This window comes from Phycodurus eques, chromosome 17 (assembly GCF_024500275.1).
Source record: "Phycodurus eques isolate BA_2022a chromosome 17, UOR_Pequ_1.1, whole genome shotgun sequence".
Taxonomy (NCBI): domain Eukaryota; kingdom Metazoa; phylum Chordata; class Actinopteri; order Syngnathiformes; family Syngnathidae; genus Phycodurus; species Phycodurus eques.
In genome coordinates, this window is record NC_084541.1 from 8,168,139 (window position 1) to 8,186,198 (window position 18,060).

Here is an 18,060-nt window from a genome sequence, read left to right on the forward strand (position 1 = left end):
AATGTGCACATGCTCTGAGAGAATTGAATGGGGAAAACGTACTCTGTCTCTCTCATGCAGCTTTATTAGTGGTGATGACCCTCCTATTAAAATGCACGTAATGAAGTGGAGCAGCTCCAGTTGATATTAAAGCAGTGAACCACTTTATGATGGTTGGAAAGGTCCCAAGAGACACAGTCATGGGCAAAGGCACACTTATTCCTCTGGTATACATAATGATGGGTTTCAAAGTTTTTTTACCCCATAGAATGACATTAAAAGTTGTTTAAAGTGAATTCATAGATTGGGTGTGGCTAAATTGTGACGTGCAGTTAGTCACCCTGCGGAGGAAACTCATTTCGGCCGGTTGTATCCGGGATCTTGTTATTTCGGTCACGACCCACAGCTCGTGACCATAGATGAGGGTAGGAACGTAGAATGGTAAAACGGGGGCTTCACCTTTTGGCTTAGCTCCTTTTTTTTTAGCTTAGCTCCTTTTTTTTTTCAACGGACCGATACAAAGTCCGCATCACTGCAGACACTGCACCGATCCGCCTGTCGATCTCCCGTTCCATTCTTCCCTCACTCATGAAGAAGAAGATATTTGAACTCCTCCACTTGGGGCAGGATCTCATCCCCGACCCGGCGAGGGCACACCACCCCTTTCCGACTGAGGACCATGGTCTCAGATTTGGAGGTGCGGATTCTCATCCCGGCCGCTTCACACTCAGCTGCGAACCGCTCCAGTGAGAATTGGAGATCTAGGCTTGATGAAGCGAACAGAAAAAAAAGCAGAGATGCAATTCTGAGGCCCTCAATCCGGAACCCCTCTATGCCTCGGTTGCGCCTGGAAATTCTGTCCATAAAAGTTATGAACAGAATTGGTGACAAAGGGCAGCCTTGGCGGAGTCCAACCCTCACCGGAAACGAGTCCGACATACAGCTGGCAATGCGGACCAAGCTTTGACACCAGTCGTACAGGGACCGAACAGCCCGTACCAGGACGAAAACCACACTGCTCCTCCTGAATCTGAGATTTGACCTCCCGACGGACCCTCCTCTCCAGCACCCCTGAATAGACCTTACCAGGGAGGCTGAGGAGTTTGATCCCCCTGTAGTTGGAACACACCCTCCGGCCCCCCTTTTTAAAAAGGGGGACCACCGCCCCAGTCTGCCAATCCAGAAGCACAGTCCCCGATGTCCATGCGATGTTGCAGAGGTGTGTCAACCAGGACAGCCCCACAACATCCAGAGCCTTTAGGAACTCCGGGCGAATCTCATCCAACCTTGGGGCTTTGCCACCAAGGAGCTTTTTAACCACCTCGGTGACCTCAACCCCAGAGATAGGAGAGCCTGCCTCAGAGAACCCAGACTCTGCTTCCTCATGGGAAGGTGTGTCGGTGGAGTTGAGGAGGTCTTCGAAGTATTCTCCCCACCGACTCACAACGTCCCGAGTCGAGGTCAGCAGCGCCCCATCCCCAGTATACACAGTGTTGGTGGTGCACTGCTTTCCCCTCCCTAGATGCCGGATGGGTTTTAGATTTCCTCAAAGCCATCCGGAAGTTTTTTTCCATGGCCTCTCGAACTGCGACCTAGGGTGTACTGGTGCCAAGTGTACATGTGGACACCCTTATGCTTGAACATGGTGTTTGTTATGGACAATCCGTGATGAGCACAGAAGTCCAATAACAGAACACCGCTCGGGTTCTAATCGGGGAGGCCATTCCTACCAATCTCGCCCTTCCAGGTCTCACTGTCATTGCCCACATGAGCATCTAAGTCCCTCAGCAGAACGATGGAGTCCCCAGCGGGTACGCTCTCCAGCACCCCTTCAAAGGACTCCAAAAAGGGTGGGTACTCTGAACTGCTGTTTGGTGCATAGGCACAAACAACAGTCAGGACCCGTCCCCACACCCGAAAGCGGAGGGAGGCTACCCTCTCGTCCAACGGGGTGAACCCCAATGTACAGGCACCCAGTCAAGGGGCAATAAGTATACCCAGACCTGCTCGGCGCCTCTCACCGTGGGCAACTCCAGAGTGAAAGAGAGTCCAACCCCTCTCGAGAGGACTGGTACCAGAGCCCAAGCTGTGTGTGGAGACGAGCCCGACTATATCTAGTCGGAACCTCTCGACCACACACACCAGTTCGGGTTCCTTCCTGCCAGAGAGGTGACATTCCATGTACCTAGAGCCAGCTTCCGTAGCCAACGTCCCTGCCTTCGGCCACCGCCCAGCTCACACTGCACCCGACCCCTATGGCCCCTCCCACAGGCGGTGAGCCCATGGGAAGGGGGACCCACGTTACCCTTTCAGGCAGGCCCGGCCGGGCTCCATGGGTGCAGTCCCGGCCACCAGGCGCTCGCCTTCGAGCCCAACCTACAGGCCTGGCTCCAGAGGGGGGTCCTGGTGACCCGCGTCCGGGCAAGGGAAAACGTCTTCCTGAATTGTTTGTCATCGTAGGGGTTTTTGGAGCTGTGCTTTTTTTGGTCCGTCAAGTAGGACCTGTTTGCCATGGGTGACCCTGCCAGGGGCATAAAGCCCCAGACAACTTAGCTCCTAGAATCATTGGGACACACAAACCCCTCCACGATGACAAGGTGACAGCTCAAGGAGGGGGGGGAAGGTCAGTGCCACCTGCCAACTTGCTCTACTGTATGTCTGGACAATGATCTATGAAGCAGAATATTTGAATGACAGCTCACTTTCCCTGACTGGCTGGCTCATAAATACTATACCTCATAGACCTGGACAGCTCAAGGAATTTAACATGATTGAATGCAGTTGTCCACATGTTTAGGCCCATTAGGATGTCAGCTGATGCATTTTTGTCTGATGGAAAGCATCAGAGCTCAGCAACTCACCGTCACAGCAACAAGCTGACAAAAACTATGCTAATATATTATCCATTCATCCATTTTCTGTTGCACTTGTCCTGATTAGGGTTGAAGATGAGCTGGCGCCTATCCAGGTTAAGTTTGGCAAGAGGCCGGGTACACCCTAGCCTGGTCATCAGCCAATCGCAGGGCACGCAATGTGGACAATTTAGAACAATCACAGGAAGAACAACGCAAAGTCCACACAGGAAGTCCGGAGTCAAGTCGGATTCAAAACCCGAACCTCAGAACTGTGAGGCAAAAGTGCTAACCACTAAATCACATAATTTTCAATTTGCTGTTTTTGTATTATGCCCTGGGATTGACTGAGCGTAGGGTGTCGTCTGTCTTTTTCCTGAAGTTAGTTGGGAGAGGCCTGAAGTCCATTAATTTACTTTTAATGGCTGACTCCCTGTCACTGCTATCTCTTTGTTCAGGGGCAAAACAGCATCAGCCCCTAATTTACTGTCCAAACATCATAGTGGGCATCTTTGGCATATGCAAATTATTTCATTGTTCTATGGGGAAGCAGTGATTGATGTCCTGAACTTCAACTCATCCTTGTCACAAATATGTGAGCAGTAACAAGAATCTGAACAATACCTTTTGCTTTAACGTCTATTCATCCAACAATTTTCTGAGCTGCTTATCCTCACGAGGGTCGCGGAAGTGCTGAGGCCTATCCCAGCTATCTTCGGGCAGGAGGCGGGGTACACCCTGAACTGGTTGCCAGCCAATTGCAGGGCACACATAAACAAACAACCATTCACACTCACATTCACACCTAAGGGCAATTTTAGAGTCTTCAATTAACCTACCATGCATGTTTTTGGGGTGTGGGAGGAAACCGGAGTGCCCGGAGAAAACCCACCCAGGCACGGGGACAACATGCAAACTCCACACAGGCGGGGTCGGGATTTGAACCCCAGTCCTCAGAACTGCGAGGCAGACGCTCTAACCAGTCGTACACCGTGCTGCCCTATATCGTCTCGTCAGCTGAAAATCAGTTGAAAAGTTTAGTACGTTAGAGTACATTGATTGGATTCAAACAATACCTATCATTCAGTAAAAGAAAGTACAACCCCAATTCCAATGAAGTTGGGGCGTTGTGTTAAACATAAATAAAAACAGAATACAATGATTACAATGATGTTCAACCTATATTTAATTGAATATAATACAAAGACAAGATGTTTAATGTTCAAACTGGTAAACTTTATTGTTTTTAGCAAATAATCATTAACTTAGAATTTTATGGCTGCAACATGTTCCAAACAAGCTGGGACAGGGTCATGTTTACCACTGTGTTACATCACCTTTTCTTTTAACAACAGTCAATAAACGTTTGGGAACTGAGGACACTAATTGTTGACGGTTTGTGGGTGGGATTCTTTCCCATTCTTGCTTGATGTATAGCTTCAGCTGTTCAAAAGTCCGGGGTCTCCGTTGTCGTATTTTACGCTTCATAATGCGCCGCACATTTTCAATGGAAGACAGGTCTGGACGGCAGGCAGGCCAGTCTAGTACCCGCACTCTTTTACTACGAAGCCACGCTGTTGTAACGTGCAGAATGTGGTTTGGCATTGTCTTGCTGAAATAAGCAGGGGCGTCCAAGAAAAAAATTGTGCTTGGATGGCAGCATATGTTTCTCCAAAACCTGTATGTCAGCACTAATGGTGCCTTCACAGATGTGTAGGTTACCCATGCGATTGGCATTAACACAGCCCCATACCATCACAAATGCTGGCTTTTGAACTTTGCGTCCATAAAAGTCCGGATGGTTCTTTTCCTCTTTTGCCCGGAGGACACGACGTCCACAATTTCCAAAAACAAATTGAAATGTGGACTCGTCGGACCGCAAAACACTTTTCCACTTTACATCAGTCCATCTTAAATGAGCTCGGGCCCAGAGAAGCCGGTGGCGTTTCTGGGTGTTGTTGATAAATGGCTTTTGCTTTGCATAGTAGAGTTTCAAGTTGCACTTACGGATGTAGCGCCGAACTGTATTTATTGACATTGGTTTTCTGAAGTGTTCCTGAGCCCATGTGGTGATATCCTTTACACATTGATGTCGGTTTTTGATGCAGTGCCGCCTGAGGGATTGAAAGTCACGGGCATTCAATGTTGGTTTTTGGCCTTGCCGCTTACATGCAGAGATTTTTCCAGATTCTCTGAACCTTTTGATGATATTATGGACCATAAATTATGAAATCCCTAAATTCCTTGCAATTGTACGTTGAAGAACATTGTCCTTAAACTGTTCGACTATTTTCTCACACACTTGTTCACAAAAAGGTGAACCTCACCCCATCTTTGCTTGTGAATGACTGAGGAATTCAGGGAAGCTCCATTTATACCCAATTATGGCACCCAGCTGTTCTCAATTAGCCTGTGCACCTGTGGACATTAATGAGCATTCCTCAACTTTCTCAGTCTTTTTTTGCCACCTGTCCCAGCTTTTTTGGAACGTGTTGCAGCCATAACATTCTAAGTTAATGATTATTTGCTAAAAACAAGAAAGTTTATCAGTTTGAACATTAAATATCTTGTCGTGTATGAAATTAAATATAGGTTGAACCTGATTTGCAAATCATTGCATTCTGTTTTTATTTATGTTTAACACAACGTCCCAACTTAATTGGAATTGGGGTTGTACTTTTCTTTTGTCGCGATTTGAAGTGTGCTGTAAGAAATTATCCAATTTCACATAACTGGTCCGAATATTATTTATTTACTCTTTTATTTGTTCAACTATCTATCCCAGTGACATATAGTGACAAGCAGAGCAATTGCCATAAGGTACATAATTAACCTGTGTATCCACTTTTTGAAACATTTTTGTTTGGTGATGTACCGTGAGATTTTTTTCTAAAGTAAAATACAGTGTTGCCTTGACGTACGAGTTTTTCAAGATATGAGCCGTTGCTTGGCCGATTTTTTATTTTTTTTTTGTCTTGCGATACGAGCAACGATCTGAGATACAAATGCACTTCATTCCCCCCACTGCTAGATGACGGCAGCAAACTTCACAACATCCGGCTACCATCAATTCACATTGGTTTCCTTGCAGTGGAAGGACAATATCAGTTGGTGGCGTTAATTCACCATTAAGCCGGTTGGCCAATCGCCAATAAACCCCACAGGAAAAAAAAGGAAGGACAAAAGATTAGGTACAGTCGTGTTTTGTGCATGCATTTTCCCTGTTTGCAGGTTATGTGGAGAGCAAATGGTATTCCGTGTTTTTATACAACACTGTTGAATGCAATTTTCCTCATGAAAAATTTTTTAAAAACACATTTTGGTTGGTTTTCTTGGGGTTGCTGGACCGTTCCAGCAACCATGCAATGCATCCGTATGAATTGCATTTCCATTCATTCAATGGGGAAAGATGCTTTCAGATACGAGTGTTGAAGGCTCCATTGTATGTGTCATGGGTCATTAAAGTTTGGGAAACTAGTCGAGGTCATAATAACAAACTGAAACGGTGAAGTGACAGCGTCCTCAAGGAGCGTAATGAAGGTCATTCGGTATGTCAGGGCATGAAGAGGGGAACATACTGTATGCGCAAAACCTGACAAGGCTGTTGAGGTTCGATGATTTGTTCATGGGCTGCTGAGGGTTAAGGCGTTTAAAAATGCACAGTTGAAGTGCACTCTGAGAGAATAGCAGACTGGATGTCAGCGCACTCACATCATCACAATGCTAATTGATGGTAATGCACTACTCTGTCTAACCATGGAAAGCCTATTGAGTGCTCGAGATCACATTGGACTTCGGAAAACGTGAATTCTAACACGATGTTGACTTTGAGAAGTTGCATTGGAGCTCTCGTGCATACTACGGAACAGAGTTGGTGAAAGCAAGGCTGAGGACAACGTGAGCTATGGCCAAATCTGTGGAAAAATTCATAGGAACGTCTCTGTTTTTCAATTTATTCCAGCCATGGAAACCAAAGTAGAATACACAATGGAGCGTTTTGGCCAATAAAATGTTGCCGCTGTTGCCAAAAGAGATGAAGACTCATTCCACTGATCATGAAGCTCAGTAGACTTTTAATGTCCAATAGTGGCAAGTAAAGCTGTGCTGGAAATAAGTTTGACCTTCTTCCCCCCTTGTTGTTTCTTCCCCCTAAAAAAAAAGTAAGGGCCTGCTTTCCATGGGAACGCCCAATCGACTAATGAATGGGGCTCAGGAGGTCTCGTTTCATCCTGATAGATGGCGCTCTGCTGCATTATTGCTACAATGCCGCTGGTGGTCGACCGCTCCAAGCGTTTCCTGCACATTTCATGCTCGAGTGGACTGACCCCGTCACGTCACAACCATTCATTTCTCCATCATAACAATAATTCATCCATATTACATGTACATATATGTACATATACATCAGCTATACACTGACTTTGTATGCTACTGTTTCTTCAAGTGAGCGAGAGCTATTCTAAGTAACATTTTCCAAGTTCATAATGCGATGTGAGCAACTGGCTACAAGATAGCTCATTTGAAATAATCTTAGCAGGCTTACACCTTTACAGGTCTAAAGATCCTTGTTGCTGTGAGATTTTGGATGAACTTAATAATAAAAGTGCTTATAAATTCTTAAACAGTTTATTTCTTTTGGGTTTATATCTATTGTGCTACAATATTTAAAGCTTATTCTTTTACACACGTTCATGATACAGTTAAGTAGTTATTTTAAGAGCCTCGTTTTACAATAATTTGTGAAGAAAGTATGCTAAACTCCAATCAATCGAAAACTAATGTGCAATGTTATGAGTTGTTATCAGTTAGGTAAAAGAAAAGTGAAGTAAAAAAGAATCCTTCACACTTGACTTCTTAGCCAATTGTTTTTGGGAGTGTAGATTTAACATTTTGGTGGATTTGGATTTGGTGGTTATTTGTCCGTGTGCGCTTCTAGCAAGATTCTGCCAAAACAGTCAGGTTTTCGGTAAAACTTTGTGATATGGTGGTCTTTGTATTTTTTTTAATTTAATATAGGGCAGAGCTTCAACAGCAAGTTTAAATGTGTAAATTGACCAAAACAGCCAAACTGGCATGACTTTCCAAGGTTCAACATTTAATATTAATATATATATTTAATATATTAATATTAATATATAATATGTTTGCTACCAGCTACGAACGTCGACAATTTGTGAAATAAAGACTATAGAATCCCTACCAAGGCGGATAAGCAGCTAACTAGCTCACTAGCTTGGGTAACATTACTTCGTTTCCCTTCTGACGTTAGTTTACAAAGCACAGAAGTAGCTACTCATTTTCTGATAAGAACTTTTACTGTTTTACAACACTTTAATTTTCTTTAGAAAAATTCAGTTTATTTTATATTGACATTTACTAATGTACCTACGGAGCGCGTTCAATGGAAAAAAGTTATTTCCCCAAACATTTCAAAATAATGTATTTTCGAGCTGTAATTGCAATATCGTGATAGCCTACCATGAAACTGCAATATTTTTGCTCACGGTTATCTTACCGACCTAATTTGGTACCAGCCCATGCCAAGTTTCAAGAAACAATTGATCAAGAAATTCAACGCAATTCCAGCAGGGGATGACACCATGCAGTAGGTGTCACTGTCGCTGAGCGCTACTCAGGTTAATGAGGCGGCCTGTGTGGATTAGCAAACATGAGCAAACAGCAGTAATGACAGGTGCCATTTTTATCAGTCCTTAATTGTGTTACACACAGCTACACAAAGTCAGCAGCACAAAACCTATAGTAGCTGAGCTTTGATTACTGTCACTATGCTATAAAAATGCACAGCACATACTTTGTGGCCAGTTACGGCCTGATAAACCACATCAATGCGTGTGGTGTTAGTGATAAACTAAAAGCAATGCCGGGGGTGTTGCCATGGGCAACTGGAGGTGCCCATATGCCGGATTGACGACTGCACTCCCGATTAGTGACACTTTCCCGGGAAATAATGTGTAGAATGGCAAAATAATCCAAGAGCTGCATGGCTGTGTTTCATTGTGTGCTTCATTCCCCTTTTCAAACCTCCTCATAGATGAAACACGATCATGAGAATCCCCTCCTATTTATTGGATATCTGCAGTGACGTAGCGGCCGATGTTCTGACAGATGAAGCGTCATACACTCGCATGTGCACACAAATGGGATTATTTTTGTACAAACACATACCATTGCTAAAACTCGACAAGCTCCAATCCAAAAAGATGATGATTTTAGTCTGTTTTCATACATTATGATCCAGACCTGATGTTGTGTGGTGCAATGTTTTTTTGTTTTTTTTCTCTCTGGCCACACAAAAAGCTTTTTAAAGCCTCCAAGATAGGCGCGCGTCATTTTAGGAGAGAACTATTTCGTTGAGGCGGACATTTTAATAATCTAGAAAATAAATGATTGGTTGTGGATTAAATACAGAGCTTTAAAGGAAATGTTTTCTTGATTTCTTTTTTAATTACACACATATTGTATAACATAAGTGCTGCAGGGGCTGAGCTACATGCACATGTAGACAACCTGTACAATATGTTCCACATTGTTTGTTGGTGACCTCAATGTCACCTTCCAGCATAGGGATCATGCTCCTGCATAAAGATGAATAAAAACTACAATTTTCCTCACAATCCATCCACATTAAAATGCATTCACAGGTTGTCAAGGGCACTTTCAAAGCAACAGGTGGTGCTGTAGCCCCTAACACCTAAGGCTATTGCAGCCAATCTTCCAAGTCTTCAATGGAAAAGGCACAAAAAAAAAAACAATGATAAATCAAGTGTAAACGCATACATGACGATTGATATTACACTTCAATACAAAGTGCACACCTCTGCCAAGGTTGAAATATCATATAATTGTATTTTTTTTTTGGCCATCTGTATGTCAGCAAACCACTCTGTCCAAAAAACACCCTGGTAACTCAATGAAAGGGTTACATTTATTGAAACGGTGTGAGTTTGATATTGTAGAACCCTTTACAAATACAAACGAAACAAAATGTGTTTAGTACCGCTTGCTGCAAACAAAGCTCGTGGAGCCAACCCAAAATTAATGCTGTACTCCCAGTCTACAGGCAACCGATTTTCTTCCCCTTAAGCCTCGTACAGGCAAATGATCCTGTGGCGTGATATGCGTTCAAAGTGATTTTCTTACTCTCCCTAAGCTGCTTGGAAAATTGTTGGGGCTGACGATCCAAAATGTTAAACGTGTTGAATATTTACTCAAAGTTCCTGCTGTGTGTGGTCAACACCGAGGACGGCCGAGCCTCGGACGTCACGTGTAACTGCAAGATGCCAAACTAATTTGAGCCTCGTTCCACTTTCAGATTAAAGGTCCGATTCTCAGAAGATGTCTCTGAAAAATTATCCCGAGCGATTATCAATCCTGTGGTGTGGGATGTGATAATGTTTTTTTTTTCTCTCTCTCTCTGATCTGTTCGGAAAGCAGATGCCACCCAAGCATTGATGTTGATAGTGAGTAGTAATGGACGCCCACCCCTAATTGCCCATAGATTCCAGATGTATGTTTATTGCCACATTCTCAAATTTAATTTAAGAATTAGATAACAAATATCACACATGATTATTTTATGTAGTTGTTTTTTGTGTTTAGCAAGCTTTCCAATGATTCAAACTTTCTGAAAATAGGATAAAGATTAAGAACGTTATTAAAGTTTTGGAGACATCTCGTGACTTATTTTTTCTAATCTCTTGTGACTTTAAACCTCCACGCATTGGCTGAGATGCATCAGGGGGACACCGTTTATAGGGCAATAGGGACGTGGTTTATGCAGAGTGTAGCTCGCAGGCACGAGTCTGTTTTTTAGAGTGAATTCAATTTCACTAACTTATGCACAGTGGTGCAAAGAGAACTGACCGGTACGCAGGTGTCATGAATCTTACAGTGATTTTGCTTATATTGTATGTTCAACTTGGGTGCATAGTGAGAACATTTCTACACGTTTAGTAGTGAATGAGGCCTATTGTCTCTATTTTTAGAGACTCAATAAGCTGAAATGATATTGGTCTTTTCTTCACGGAGGATAAAGAATGTATTCCTGTGAGTATTGTGATATTGTTTGTTTCGCTCTACCCTTTGTGTTCAAATCTGTTGCTTAAAGAGTTCTAAACTGCTACGTTAGCATCTCAATGCCGTTATCCATTTTATGTTAGCATTAAGCTTGCAGGGCCTTTTTCATAGGCAGTTGTTTGATTGTTTTAGATACACAACATGTAATATTATTTGTTTAATGTTTCATGTTTCACTATTTGCATAAGTGATGTTTATTGTGCGGCACAGTGAATGGCTGGTTAGAGCGTCTGCCTCACAGTTCTGAGGAGCGGGTTTCAATCCCCGGCCCCGCCTGTGTGGAGTTTGAATGTTCTCCCCGTGCATGCGTGTGTTTCCTCCGGGCACTCCGGTTTCCTCCCACATCCCAAAACCATGCACGTCAATTGAAGACTCTAAATTGCCCGTAGGTGTGAATGTGAGTGCGAATGGTTGTTTGTTTGTATGTGCCCTGCGATTGGCTGGCAACCAGTTCAGGGTGTACCCCGCCTCCTGCCCGATGACAGCTGGGATAGGCTCCAGCACGCCCGCGACCCTAGTGAGGAGAAGCGGCTCAGAAAATGGATGGATGGATGTTTATTGCGAAGTGAGTTGAGTTCACTGTCACCATAGAGTTCGTACTCACAAGTTAAAGCAGAAAATCGGTCGGATGACGCCCGGCTCGTGTCTTGAACAACTCTTAAGTCGGGTTACTCATATATCAAGGCACCACTGTATTCTGAATGTAACATGTCGGATATGGCTCAACTTGTTGGTTATGTGGAGGTCAAAAGGACATGCTGATCAAACTGAAAGTGTGTTTCAGCCCCATGTGTCCTCCACCTGTAGCACACTCACCTGTACTTCATACTAGTGTGGCGCCCGATGGCCTCCTTCATGTGCGCGTGGCCCTGAGGGGTCTGGCGCGACCCGGGGCCCTCCCTGGCCTTGACCGAGCCTTGGGACATGTAGTTGCCATTGCGCTCTTGTCCGCTCCCTCCTCCGCCGCCTCCTCCGCCCGCTCCTCCGCCACTACCACCTCCGCTGCCACCACCTCCTCCACCGCCGCCACCTCCTCCGACTCCTCCGCTGCTGCCTCCTGGGGGCGGAGCGGTGCGAAGGCCACAAAGTCGGTCCTCGCTGCGACTCTTGAGGTTGTGTTCGGTGCAGGCGAAGGACACCTGCATCCTGACCCTGGTTTCTGGGGGCTGAGTTTGGGATTCGAACCTTTGACTTCACAAATGTCTAATTGAATCAGTAGCGCTGCTCGTATCTCTCCGGTGGGCCCAGGTTAAAGATTTTGACTGAGAGTTCCAGGGGGAGGGGGTGCAGGCAAGTGTCCTGCCTCTAACATGACACATGCAGAGCTGCTGTCTGCTCCGTCTCCTGTCTGCTGATGCCAACCTGGCAGCAGGTTCTCTGAGTTCTCACGCTCTCAAGATGCATCAGGACTGCAGTCCACTTCAGGAAGAGAAAAAAAAAAACACTAGGAAGCTTGCTTGCAGATTTTGGGGGGTGTTCTTTAGGGACACCTCAGTAAAGGGGCCCACAAACATGCACACAGGCTCCCGGAGCTCGTGTCTCCTCTTCAGCTGAGGTGAGTTGAGCCCACCTTGAGCCAGAGAGCTTGCCGGCATGCCGCAGCAATGACACACACATCTTCACACTTGGCGTCGAAATTCAGCTTTTCCCTCGTATTCTTCTTTTCGTTGCAAGGTGGGAAAACACGGTCTTACATTTAAAAAAAAAACTCAGTCCATCATCGTCGTCATGCGCATCATGTCAGTTCGATGCGAGGGAAAACAGAGGAGACGGTGGATGAAAACGGCATCAAATTGCCCAAATTGTTCAGATTACCTTCTTCAGTGTGCGGAGCGGCAAACATGCCGGCAGCAGCTGTGCAAGCCGTGCGCGGCTCTTCCTCTCGCACAGAATGGCACGGAGCAAAACGCGCTGAGCATTATGGAGCCGCAAATCAGCTGCAAAAGCCCACAGTGAGCATCAGTCCTTCATCATTCTTTTTAAATTGATTTATTTTATTTTTTTTGGAGAGGGGGGGGGGGGTCCCAGAAGCTCCCCAAAAATATTCATGACACACCGCGCAACCTCTCTCTCTCTCTCTCTCTCTCTCTCTCCCTCTCGCCCGTCTCTCCCGTCTCTCACTCTCCACTCTCTCTCTCTTTCCCTATTGCACTCTCATTCATCACACGGGTGAACAAATTTCCTCACATCATGTGTGTGCTGCTTATGCAATGTTGCCTCGTGGGTGAATTGGAAATAAATTATAGCCATCTATCGCATAATGATTTGTGCCAATGCATTTCCCCATCACACGTTAAGCTGTTTAGACGTGCAGGCATTTCTGCAGCTCTGCATCTCCTCCACCACACCCATTTATCTGAATGAGCAGCCGTCACAATTCTACTGCAACATCTGTACCATCATCTCTCGGTATGAGTCTCCCACATCATCACAACACACATCACGTTGAAAATGATGAGTCATGTTGCTGGTATAGGCTACACGAATGTGTTAACAATCTGCAGACAACAAGAAAAAAGCATCCCTGCCTGCAAATAAAATTGCCCACATTCATCATTTTCTGCCAGTTTATGCTTATGTCAAACGGAACCTTGCTTTGGAGCCTTCTGCAGCCCTAGAACAGATTGCATGGCAGCAAAGTGGAACTTGTGTTGAGCTGGTAACTTTCCACTAGAATTATGTCAAAAGATATATTAGGTGAAACCACTGAAGGTGCCGCCAGACATCTCAAGAGTGCTACATGTTGGTGGGTATGTTCACCATGTGCACCACCATCACATGTTACTCATCAAATTTAAACTTCGGCACTCATGTACACGTCTGTTTCTTCAAAAATGAGCCTAATGAAGTGATTGAGCTATATATTATATATCATACACATGCGTCATGCTTTCTGTATTAAAAACTAATACAATTTTATTATTCCGTTTTGAAGAAATGTCCTTGACCTCTGCCAACAGCTTCCTTTGACTTAGGTTGGAATAAAGAATACTGAGAATCCCTTCCACACTCCACATGAAATTGAACACTGAATTCATTTATCACCAGTGAAACGCTAACGTCTCCAAAATTATAGACAAGCACATCCAAAATACAGCTACTGTATCTATTTTATTTCCCAGGTAAATGTTAAAAATATATTCAATTTATACTGTCATTGTGGATTATTTTAAATACAATTCATGGTTAAGCGACAAAATTGTACAGTTATAGAGGAGCCAAGATAATGCTGCCACCTAGCGACAGTCTTCGCTGATTAAAAAGAAACCGTACTGTTGATATCAAAAGTATTTGCAATTTCTGTATCTTTAGATCATTGCATTTTATGCTGATTGGATGGAAGACGTCAGACATGTAGGGGGTATTTTTGAACACCTTAATTAATCAAAATTGAACATTGCTGTCTTTTGGATATACGGTAGTGGAGGTACTTTGATTGAGCAGGATTACGCAATGTTGTCGTCAATGACTGAATCCTAACATAACATAAAAACAACACATTTCATTTAAATAGCAGTACAAGGTAAACTGTGACCATGGGGCTGTGGTTCTCAAAAATCTTTACATCAAGTACCACCTCAAAAATTACTTGGCCCAAATACTACCATAATGACCAACATTTATAATACAGTAGCATAGTAGGCCCAAGTGTTCACCCAAAACAAGGCAGAAGTTTTATTCGTAAAAGGTATATTTAACAGTTTTGTTAGGCATCTTAAAACTATGCCCAGTTTGAACATGAACACTGAACTAAAATATAGGAAAACTGTCCTTAAATAATGATTCAATTCAAATGTATTGCATATAAAAGTTAAGTAAAAATTTTAACCAAATGTTTAAAAACAGGCGGCACGGTGGCCGACTGGTTAGAGCGTCAGCCTCACACTTCTGAGGTGCGGGGTTCAATCCCCGTCCCCGCCTGTATGGAGTTTGCATGTTCTCCCCGTGCCTGCGTGGGTTTTCTCCGGGCACTCCGGGTTCCTCCCACATCCCAAAAACATGCATTAATTGGAGACTCTAAATTGCCCGTAGGCATGACTGTGAGTGTGAATGGTTGTTTGTTCCTATGTGCCCTGCGATTGGCTGGCAACCAGTTCAGGGTGTACCCCTCCTCCTGCCCGATGACAGCTGGGATAGGCTCCAGCACGCCCGCGACCCTAGTGAGGAGAAGCGGCTCAGAAAATGGATGGATGGATGGATGGATGTTTAAAAACAGACATTTCGAAATCTTTAAATGCAAATGTATTGTACTTAAACATTAAATACAAATGGACTGTAATGGATTTAAAAAAAACATTTAAAAAGATATAACATTATGTACAGTTTCAGCATTTAATTCAGTGCCCTGGGGACTATATTTTATTAAATATAAGTAAGGGAAATATATTCTGTCATCATGTTTTTTGCGTCTTTATACACCAAATGTGTGACAACACTGCTATTTGCAAGACATTCATTCATTCATCTTCCATTCCGCTTATCCTCACTAGGGTCGCGGGCGTGCTGGAGCCTATCCCAGCTATTTCCGGGTGAGAGGTGGGGTACACCCTGAACTGGTCGCCAGCTAATCGCACGGCACATATAAACAAACAACCATTCGCACACACATTCATACCTACGGGCAATTTAGAGTCTCCAATTTATGCATGTTTTTGGGATGTGGGAGGAAACCAGAGTACCCGGAGAAACCCCACGCAGGCACGGGGAGAACATGCAAACTCCACACAGGCGGGACCGGGGATTGGACACCGCTCCTCAGAAATGTGAGGCTGACGCTCTAACCAGTCGGCCACCGTGCCGCCCATTCCAACATTGTGTCCGAATTATTTTGTGTAAGAAGAAAAAAACAAAACAAAATATAACAGATAGGCAACAGCGTTTCATCCCAGAATAGCTTCACTGAGCACTTTAAAGTGAGATGTAAGCGAGCCAGTGAGACAAACAACTGCCTGTCAAAACATGCATCACTGACCCCCAGTATGACTAAACCCAAATACCAAGCCCCATCGCCACCCATGCTGACGCTGACCTTGTCAAGCTTGTCACTGGGAGGGTGACGTGAGACCATCTCTGGGGGGAAGCAGGCTCCAACACAAGCGATCCTCAAAAAGCATCAAGACACTTTTATTCAGCTTTGAAATATCATCAAACGCATGATGAGTCTTTCTGGCTCAGTGCTGTATGGGGTCTGATGTCACCAACCTTCCAATACAATCCCCCCATCACCGCTTAAACATGCAACACCCATGCATTAGTCAGTCATAATAACTTGAGTAATAACCAGCAATTAAATCGATTGCTATCCATACATGGAATTTTTAAGTCTTTGAGTTTTCTCAAAGATTCTCAGAAGTTGAATCCCATTTATATTACAGTGCTCATTTAATAGTGTATTCAAATATTATCCATTTCATTAGGTACTCATGCATGAAGTACAAATAACTGCTCTGCGTCATACGATGAAGCATTTGAATGTTTTGCTTCCCTTGTTGTAGCTCGTAAACGTACCCAAAATTGAAAACAAACAGTTCTACATCAATGTGCAAACTACTACGAGCGATAAACATATTGTTTGCCGAGTAGCATACCGTAATTTTTATCAATGAAAAATACCAATGTGCTTGCTGAAAGTTGTGTTTTATTTTTATGACTATTAAGATTCTTTGTCATCCAGATCATGGTAATCCGCAAAGGTTGAATCGAATTGGGTTCTTCTTGTTTGTTGTATTTGTTCTTTTTTTCTTATTTTCCAAAAATAAAACATAGCATTATGAGGTATTTTTATACCGCTCTTGCATTTTTTCTCATTAGACTGTGCAGGTGTACCTAATATTGTGAACAGTGAGTGTTCATTAAGTAGGCATCACCTCCTTGTTTACATATGTACATGTGTTCAAAAAATTGCCGGTTACATATAGAATTGAGTAGAGAGCCTTTATTGTCATCGAATAATGCCAATACAATGAAATTGGGGTGCAACTCCAAGTTTGTGTTATGAAGAATATAAATAGAATAAAAAGATAAATAACAAAAACTCTACTGAACAAGACTAAATTATGCAGTGCAAGTAGCAGTGAGGCACAGTGGAATAATGTTATATGTACAAGCAGCAGTATGGAATGAGTTTTGGTTAAATGTTTTAACGGTAAAAGTAGTTTGAGCCAACGCTCGTGTTCTTCTCACCTGTACGACATGGCCGAGCGCTCCGCCTCGCAGTCAGCCAGCGAGAGGCCACATTCTCTGAGGTAGAGCTCCAGTCGACGACGCTCCACCAGCCTGCGCGCCGCCTCCAGGATGTGAGACGCCAGGGCCTCGGACTCGGTCTTCTGGTCCGGGCTGGTCTTGCTGCTGCGGGCTCCGCCGGCCTTGGCCACAATACTCCCCGAAGAGGAAGACGCTTTGGGCTTCTTACTGATGCCATAGAGGTCCTCCACGGAGTACTTCCCTCCCTTGCCTCCTCCAGTGCCACCGCGGCTCGCAAACATTGTTATCCTGAATCAAAATGCTGGAACAAATCAGTCTTTAGCTCAATTGTATCAGCTACTTTAGGCAAAAGCAGCTTGTGAGTTTGAAACAAAACAACAAGGCGGTGCTATCTTGATGTAGATGTGTGACGATTGGAGGATGTCGGGCATCAAAATGTCTGTAAGGAAGCACTTACAGGCCCTGCAAAACATCAAAAAGTAGTGGATTGCATCGTTGCCGCGTCTATGACTAAAATAAAACTAAGAACACACCTGTCAGCAGCAAACAATGACTCCCGCTGACGTGAGGTGCCTCTTTGAATAAAAATGGATCGGAATAAAAGCAATCCGCATCTTTCTCTCTTGATCTCCCAAAGGAGGGACACTGGGGGATTTGTGCTCAAACCCCACCAGCTTACATTTGTCCAGATTACCAGACAGATGAAGTAGCTCTACTCTTGCGGCCGTCATGTAATCTGGAAGAGGCGAGGTTGATGCAACTCAGCAATCTGACCTTCACCTTAGGAGACAATTTTATGAACGTGGAACAGTTAATGAGCTGATATACATGAGGAGCGATGTCAACCAAAATACATCCATATGTACTTTAAAAACAAATTTTGGTGTTAATAATCTGATAAAGGTTCTTGGGGTCACCATTCTCACAT

General features: G+C 44.0%; 1 protein-coding gene across 2 annotated transcripts in view; it reads right to left on the bottom strand.

The window, feature by feature from the left end:
• The window catches only part of LOC133416148 (voltage-gated potassium channel subunit beta-2), a 40,908-nt gene extending 23,196 nt beyond the window's left edge, over positions 1-17,712 (bottom strand). The window contains exon 1 of one of the 2 annotated variants that reach the window (XM_061702850.1): positions 17,112-17,712. In XM_061702850.1, coding sequence (XP_061558834.1) covers positions 17,112-17,413 — 302 coding nt within the window. In that variant the 5' untranslated portion in view covers positions 17,414-17,712. Of the gene's footprint in view, positions 1-11,744; positions 12,365-17,111 lie in introns of those variants that run through there. The other variant, XM_061702848.1, reaches the window with a different exon arrangement.
• Positions 17,713-18,060: the final 348 nt, after the last annotated feature.